A 9283-nucleotide genomic window follows, 5' to 3' on the forward strand; every position below is an offset into this window, starting at 1 on the left:
CATTTGTACACATTTATTCTATATATTATAGTGCAAAAATAGCTTTTAATATACATTTAAATTATTGTTGTATTATGATTATTTAAGAATAACAAATGAATTACAAACTGTCAAATAATCAGTGTTACCTTATCGACATCATTTGTAATAAAGTGAACAGATTATACCCAAGAATGATAGAGAAAGAGATTACGCAATGCGCATGTTTGCTTTCAGTCAGCTGTTCTTGCTGACGTCACGGTTGACTTATTATTCGCCCGCGCTATTGAAAGTGAATTCGAATTGTGTTTTCAAGTGTTATATTATTTGTTAAATTCTATATTTTTAAAATGCGTTGTGCAGTGTTCGGTTGTAATAATAACAATGGTAAAAATACTGCTACGAAGTGGAGATTTCTTCATTTCCCTAAGGATAAAGCCGCATTAAAACAATGGATTCAAATAATGTACTGGATCAAATGACGGAGCTGGTTTCATCAATGAGAGTCATTGGTAAAAATGGTTTGCTTCCATTCCAAAAAGGTAATACTCAAGCTACATATATATTTAGATAAGTTGATTTTCTACAGTTTTTGATTTTACTTATGATTTACAGGTATACTCCAAAGCAATAATGCTTTGAAACAGCAGCACAAAATTGATTACGTTTTGACCTATCGATTGAACCAGGACGTTTTGGAAAATTTTTTTGGCGTAATCAGGTCAAAAGGCGGTCTTCACGATCACCCTGACAGGCAGGAGTTCAAATATAGGCTGCGTTCCTATATACTTGGTCACAACGAAGGAGCGATCACAGAAGAAGGCAATGTTGAAGTCGACAACACACCAGATTTGGAAGGAAATTACTTATCTCTAACCGGTAATTATCAAAACATTACACGTACATAGTATTATAAACCTAAAACTACAGAAAACATTATTATATAAAATTGTATTGATGTTAACAAATGAAAATATGTACTTACATACAATCTAAGTTTTTGCATACTAACCACTATTTTTTATCCTAATTATACTAATAATAATAACTAACAATTTATTCCATTTATTGATACGCATGTACATATGTATGTTTATTATATTTTTGCAGGTAATATTTTTAAACGTGTGTCAGTTGATCTGAATTCCACTGACCCAATCGAAAAAAATGATGACTTGGAGATTCTCAACAACGACGGACTTGAGAATTTGGCAGGGTACATCTGCCACAAACTCGGTAAAGACAACCCCGAAATTTGTGCCAATTCCGAAAATTGTTCGTCCCATACTTGGGTGGATCACCTTTCTGAAGGAGGACTCTCAAAACCAACAGATATGTTTATGGAGCATATGAGAGCCTTGCAAGCAATATTTGACGGCGTCAATGGTAATGATTTGCATATATGTACAAATTACGTCCAGAAACACATAGATTTAAGATTTAAGATTTGTAAATTGTAGCTCGAAAATAAAATAATTATTTTTCAGAGCTAGAATGTATTTTAGGATTCGTTCCTTAAATAAAAACATAATTGAACATATGTTTAGTAAAAAAAAAATTAAATAAAACAATAAATGGATACTTGGTTACAAAATATTCAATCTTTTTATTTACATAAATGTATATGGTTGAAACAAACACAGCAAAGATTGTCTCTTTTTAAATAAAACAATGATAAATGTTCACTATAAAATATTCACTTATATTGATATCTTTTATTAATATTCACTTATATTGATGTTAAATTTGATGATATTCATGATTTTGTATGCCTGCAATACAAAATTGCTTCTTATTGCAAAGAAAAACAACCAACTGAAAATCAGCTGATTGTAAGTTGGTCAACCGTGACGTAGATGCGCAGAACGAACAAAATTTAAACTCGTCATTGCGCAATCTTTGTTTCTATCATTCTTGGATTATACCCCAAATACGAGAATCAACAACCTATAAAAAACAAGTAAGGAAGGGCTAAGTTCGGGTGTCACCGAACATTTTATACTCTCGCATGATAAAGTGATAATAATTTACATATTTTTTTATTTTGCTGTAAAATTAATTAGATTAGATCAATTTGTGTACTTTGATCATTGAATTGTATTTTCATTTCCTAATGTATATATTATACAGAGAAGGCATCAGATGGAATTCAAAATAGCGTTATATTGGAAGAAGGCGTGGTTGTGAACCGATTTCACCCATATTTCGTACATATCATCAGGGTGTTAAGAAAATATTATGTACCGAATTTCATTGAAATCGGTTGAGTTGTTCCTGAGATATGGTTTTTGGTCCATAAGTGGGCGGCGCCACGCCCATTTTCAATTTTTAAAAAAAGCCTGGGTGCATCTTCCTTCTGCAATTTCTTCCGTAATATTTGGTGTTTCTGACGTTTTTTGTTAGTCGGTTAACGCACTTTTAGTGATTTTCAACATAACCTTTGTATGGGAGGTGGGCGTAGTTATTATCCGATTTATTCCATTTTTGAACTGTATATGGAAATGCCTGAAGGAAACGACTTTATAGAGTTTGGTTGACATAGCTATAGTAGTTTCTGAGATATGTATATAAAAATTTGGAAGTAGTGTTCAAAAAAAATTACTTCCAAATATGCCCCTCCCTAATGCGATCCTTTGTGCCAAATTTCACTTTAATATCTTTATTTATGGCTTAGTGATGACACTTTATAGGTTTTCGGTTTCCGCCATTTTGCCCATCTTCGAACTTAACCTTCTTTTGGAGCCAAGAAATACGTGTACCAAGTTTCATCATGATATCAATTTTTACTCAAGTTACAGCTTGCACGGACGGACGGACGGACAGACGGATGGACGAACAGACAGACATCCGGATTTCAACTCTACTCGTCACCCTGATCACATTGGTATATATAACCCTATATCCGACTCTTTCAGTTTTAGGACTTACAAACAACCGTTATGTGAACAAAACTATAATACTCTCCTTAGCAACTTTGTTGCGAGAGTATAAAAACCCTGGTCGGTCCAACACCTTCGGCCGCGCTTCAAAAAAAATAACCCTGGTCGTCCAACACCGGGGTGTATCAAATTTTTTTCGCGTAGAACTCCTTTTTGCGTGGGGGCCTTCAACCGCGCTTCAAAAAAAATAACCCTGATCGGTCAAACACCGGGGTGTATCAAATTTTTTTCGCGTAGAACTCCTTTTTGCGAAAAAAATCTGATACACCTCGGTGTTTGACCGATCAGGGTTATTTTTTTGATACGTTGTTGATTCCCGTATTTGGGGTATAATCTGTTCACTTTATTTCATTTAGTAATTTTAAAAATGATGTCGATAAGGTAACACTGATTATTTGTCAGTTTGTAATTCATTTGTTATTCTTAAATAATCATAATTCAACAATAATTTAAATGTATATTGAAAGGTATTTTTGCACTATATTATATAAAATAAATGTGTACAAATGAATTAGTGATGTGTTAGTGTATATAAAATTGAAAAATATAAGTGCAAAATTAACTTTATATATCGAAAATATGTAATTAAAATATTGCAAATTTTCAACTTTAAACGCGAATATCTCGAAAACTATAAGCTTCCTGCGGCTATAACCATATATATTCTTGATCTGGAGAACCTCCCCTATCCGACCAATCCCATATTATTCCCGAAATCCTGTTTTATTTTACTTTTTTTTTTATTTATTTACCTTTATTGTAATGGGGTTGGGTTTATTTTAGTATCTCATTTTCACTGCTTATTCCTCTTAAAGAGGAATGTTTAGTTTAGTATATCATTTTGAAGAGGTTTTGCGCAAAGGGGGAGGGGGCTGGGGGCTTGCTACCCCCCTCATTTGAAAGGTAATGAATGGAGCTTTTGAATAATAGCACCTTTCCCCCCTAGGACCACGGGGATCTCTAGGGCAGCCTCCTGAAAATGGTGTAAAATCGCAGTTTTTCCATACAATTTTCACTAATTATTATAAAATGTATGTACATATTTTTACGCATAGAGTGACTCTATATTTATTATTTTTATTATTTCAATGAATTAAAGTGGAAATCCACTTTATTTAAATAATAAAAACACTGAAAATTAAAAATTGTATATGTATCGGTAATACCAAGATAACCCAACCAACCATTTATACAAGACCCTGAAAAGTGGGCAATATATTACGTCCATATAACGAAAATCGCGCGATTTTTTATTCCAAATTTTCGTTATATGGACGTATTTTGTTAATACTTTCAACCTTCGATCCGAAACGAGTCCTATGTAAAGTAACCCAAATGTATGTATATAAGACCTACCATTTTGATTCGTTGGGTTTTTACTGTCTTCCTTTTGTGCTTATTTTCTTCGTCGTTTGACAGTTCATATCCAGTAATTTTGCTTACATTTCAAGGAACAGTATAACACGTAATTGAAAGCTGTTTTATTTATTAAATTGTACATAAAATTGCAACTTAAAATTCATAATTTATCATTAGTTCAATTAAATATATTTCAAAGAATGTATGTGTGTTAAATTGGTTAAATTTTTTTGCAAGCAGTGCAACAAAAACTTCAAAAGAAGAGAGCCATTGTTTGAGCAAATGTGAAAATGTGCGTTTTTTGCTTACTTATATCTAAAAAACAAATTAACATTTAACAATAAATTTACATTTAAACCAAAGTTTAATTCATTGGCTATCCGTGCTATATAAATTTAAAAAAATCCGTGCACGCATTTAAGAGGAATAAGCAGTGAAAATGATATACTAAACTAAACCCAACCCCTCTTAAATGCGTGCACGTATTTTTTTAAGTTAATATAGCACGGATAGCCAATGAATTAAACTTTGGTTTATATGTAAATTTATTGTTAAATGTTAATTTGTTCTTTAGATATAAGTAAGCAAAAAACACACATTTTCACATTTGCTCAAACAATAGCTCTCTTCTTTTGAAGTTTTTGTTGCACTGATTGCAAAAAATTTAACCAATTTAACACACACTCATTCTTTGAAATATATTTAATTGAATTAATGATAAATTATGAATTTTAAGTTGCAATTTTATGTACAATTTAATAAATAAAACAGCTTTCAATTCCGTGTTATACTGTTCCTTGAAATGTAAGCATAATTACTGAAGTGGTGAGCACATAGAGCGCGACAGACTGCAAACTACATCTGTCAAATATTAAACTACACACGTTCTTATGGGCAGTGTTATTTTGACAGCTGCACGACTACACGACTGCAGGCCGACAGTTGTCGTTCTCGCTAACTTCAATATCCTCCTATTTTTGCCAACGACAATAGGACGACAGTAGAGTTGACAGTAGAATGGAAGATAGAAAGAAGAGGTAGAGTGGTGATGCCACTAATATGTAAAATGTAAAATTATTCAGAGCTCTAACAAACTTGACGTTATTTTACAAATAAAAGCATAAAATAGCTCTATTATATCATTTGTAATAACAGTTGATAATTTAAAGCAAAAATATTTACCTATTTACTTATTTTTTGCATAAAAAGTTTCATTTTGAACAAAATATTAAAATTTCATTGAAGTGAAAGGAATTAGTATGGCTACAACGAAATTGTGTACATACAAAATGGACAACTGCGTTGTTTTGTGTACATGCCGGCCATTGTGTTGTTGTTGCTCCTCAAAATGTACATGTAATAAGATGAACAACGACGTTTTTAGTTCACTGTCGTACTGCTGCAGTCTGTCGCGTTCTATGTGTTCACCACTTTAATATTAACTGTCAAACGACGAAGAAAATAAGCACAAAAGGAAGACAGTAATAACCCAACGAATCAAAATGGTAGGCCTTGTATACATTTGGGTTACTTTACATAGGACTCGTTTCGGATCGAAGGTGGAAAGTATTAACATAATACGTCCATATAACGAAAATTTGGAATAAAAAATCGCGCGATTTTTTTATTCCAAATTTTCGGCTGCGGCGCTTGTTTCAATGTAATATATTATACTGAAAATATAATGAAAATTTGGAATAAAAAATCGCGCGATTTTTTATTCCAAATTTTCGCCTGCGGGGCTTGTTTCAATGTAATATATTATACTGAAAATCGCGCGATTTTTTATTCCAAAATTCGTTATATGGACGTAATATATTAGCCACTTTTCAGGGTCTTGTATAAATGGTTGGTTAGGTTATCTTGGTATTACCGATACATATACAATTTTTAATTTTCAGTGTTTTTATTATTTAAATAAAGTGGATTTCCACTTTAATTCATTGAAATAATAAAAATACTAAACATAGAGTCACCCAGCCTCCTCCTCTTTGCGCAAAACCTCTTCAAAATGGGATACTAAAGTAAACATTCCCCTTGTAATGATCTGATATTACAAATTACGAAAAGTTTGGACCACACCCAGAGGTTTCTGAATTAGGAATATATTTACTTTCGCTGAGAAACCGCACCACTATTCATACGCATTCATTTTTCTTTGTCAATTATTGCTGATTATGGATATCACTTAGAATTTTTTTATACTTTTCTAAATAAATAGTTTTTGCTCTATTTTCGAACGAAAGATCGTGTATATTTACTTTTGTGACTGTAAACACATTTCAAACCATTTATACCTCAACCAATACCTGAAATCCATACACTTTATAAATAAATAATGAAACAAATATAAAATTTATATATATTTATAAACTAAGTAATTATTGAACACTGAAGCGTCTCAATTACAAAATTATGTTGGAATTACTAACCATTTGACAACAATGATATGCACTGAACTACTGCAGAGTTGGGACTTTTTAAATTGCAATCAATATTACTCATGCAGACTAGACATGGCTAATGTTTAGCAATTGATATCTACATATATTTTATGTCATTCATTGCTAGCAATGTACGAGAGGATAAAGGGATGTTAAACTTATTCCAGTGTGAGAGCACCTCAAAATTAGCGTTTTTTATAACATTTTCTATTATGGCCAGATTGAACAAAATAATAATTTTTGGGCATTTAAATTAAAACACCCAACATTTAGTACGAATAAAAATAACTAAATAGTAGTTATTTATTATATGGATAAACTATTTAAATCTTTTTAAAGAATATTAGAACAACTGACTTTAGTCCCCTCAATACACAATAAAAGGATTTAAGCTTGTTAGCTCTCAATCATTAAATGTTTTTAATCATTTTCAATTGAAAATAAAACTATGATGCTTCAAATTACAAAACGTTTCATCAAATACCTTTAAATTTCACAAATTTATTTAATATTCATTGTTTTCCATTTTTTATAAGTGGTCTTGAACGATGCAACAAGTCCCTATGTTTACATATTTTTTGGTAAGATTTCATTCTGGCCAACGCTCGTTTCCAATTGCTAAACGTCAAAACCTCCTGAACTTTGAGAGTTGATCGCGTTCAGGAGCTTTTGACGTTTAGCAATTGGAAACGAGCGATGGTCAGATTGAAATCTTACCAAAAAATATGTAAACAGAGGGATTTGTTGCATCGTTCAAGACCACTTATAAAAATGTAAACTTTGACAGTTGATCGCGTTCAGGAACTTTTGACGTTTACCAATTGTTCTCTCACTTACAGTGATATCTTTATCTCTGGTTTTAAGTTTGCTTTCTTGTTGATGTTTGGTGGAACCAATTTGAAATCAATCGATTTTGAAAATCAATAATAGGCTTGTTTTATTTGACCAGCAAATTAGACTATTAGCTTATTTGGAAGACTTAAAGTGGCCATACACGACACACATGTGCGTTCGATCGGTATGTGTGCTATTGCGGTTTACTCGTGTATGGGCTTGTGAGCATGCCGATCCATGTTCGCGAAAATGTTTGATTTTTATACTCTCGCAACAAAGTTGCTAATGAGAGTATTATAGTTTTGTTCACATAACGGTTGTTTGTAAGTCCTAAAACTAAAAGAGTCAGATATAGGGTTATATATACCAAAGTGATCAGGATGACGAGTAGAGTTGAAATCCGGATGTCTGTCGGTCCGTCCGTCCGTCTGTCCGTCCGTCTGTCCGTGCAAGCTGTAACTTAAGTAAAAATTGAGAGATCATGATGAAACTTGATACACGTGTTCCTTGGTTCCATAAGAAGGTTAAGTTCGAAGATGGGCAAAATCGGCCCACTGCCACGCCCACAAAATGGCGGAAACCGAAAACCTATAAAGTGTCATAACTAAGCCATAAAGAAAGATATTGAAGTGAAACTTGACACAAAGGATCGTATTAGGGAGGGGCATATTTGGACGTAATGTTTTTGGAAAAGTTGGCGTGGCCCCGCCCCCTACTAAGTTTTTTGTACATATCTCGGAAACTACTATAGCTATGTCAACTCTACAAAGTCGTTTCCTTCAGGCATTTCCATATACAGTTCAAAAATGGAAGAAATCGGATAATAACCACGCCCACCTCCCATACAAAGGTTATGTTGAAAATCACTAAAAGTGCGTTAACTGACTAACCAAAAACGTCAGAAACACTAAATTTTTCGGAAGAAATTGCAGAAGGAAGCTGCACCCAGGCTTTTTTTTAAAATTAAAAATGGGCGTGGCCTCGCCCACTTATGGACCAAAAACCATATCTCGGGAACTACTAGACCGATTTCAATGAAATTTGGTATGTAACATTTTCTTAACACCCTGATGACATGTACAAAATATGGGTGAAATCGGTTAAGAACCACGCCTTTTTTCAATATAACGCTATTTTGAATTCCATCTGATGCCTTCTCTGTATAATATATATACATTAGAACGAATGATGATAGCGGAATAAAACTTTACACAAATACGGTATTTGAAAAATATGTAAATGACGGATAATGAAATCTCGATTATCACTTTATCGTGCGAGAGTATAAAATGTTCGGTGACACCCGAACTTAGCCCTTCCTTACTTGTTTACTATACACAAGTATGTTTTGTATGGCGCTGTGTGCACACAAACAGAACAGGAAAGATCGCGGACGAACAATTTTCTGCTTGCTTGTCGCACATGTTCATTGTGTGAAGAACGAAAGCAAAATGGATTTGTACGTGGTGTATGGCGAAATGATTTCATACAGGTCGAACGTACATGTGTGTTGTGTATGGCCCCTTTTAGTCAACATAATTATGTTGGCTTGTCTTATAGCGGGATTCTGTAACCAGTCTCTAGTCTCTATTTGAGACATTTTGAGGCAAAGTCTCAATTTGAGACTAGTTACTATTCTCTAAACAGTCTCTAGCGTTAAAGCGCCCATACACGAGCACACAAGTGCGTTCGATCGGTATGTGTGCGCTTGCGGTTTATCGTGTATGG

General features: G+C 33.2%; 1 protein-coding gene across 5 annotated transcripts in view; it reads right to left on the reverse strand.

The window, feature by feature from the left end:
- The window catches only part of LOC126764544 (protein PALS2), a 161994-nt gene extending 155191 nt beyond the window's left edge, over positions 1–6803 (reverse strand). Inside the window, exon 1 of one of the 5 annotated variants that reach the window (XM_050482236.1) lies at positions 6710–6803. Coding sequence is in view for 1 of the 5 variants with exons in the window: in XM_050482237.1 (XP_050338194.1) it covers positions 6710–6712 (3 nt within the window). In the remaining 4 variants the exon portion in view is untranslated. The remainder of the gene's footprint in view (positions 1–6709) is intronic. The other 4 variants (XM_050482237.1, XM_050482239.1, XM_050482240.1 and 1 more) reach the window with 4 other exon arrangements.
- Between the last annotated feature and the right edge of the window lie 2480 nt (positions 6804–9283).

Source organism: Bactrocera neohumeralis, unplaced genomic scaffold, assembly GCF_024586455.1.
Source record: "Bactrocera neohumeralis isolate Rockhampton unplaced genomic scaffold, APGP_CSIRO_Bneo_wtdbg2-racon-allhic-juicebox.fasta_v2 cluster09, whole genome shotgun sequence".
In the NCBI taxonomy this organism is placed as follows: domain Eukaryota; kingdom Metazoa; phylum Arthropoda; class Insecta; order Diptera; family Tephritidae; genus Bactrocera; species Bactrocera neohumeralis.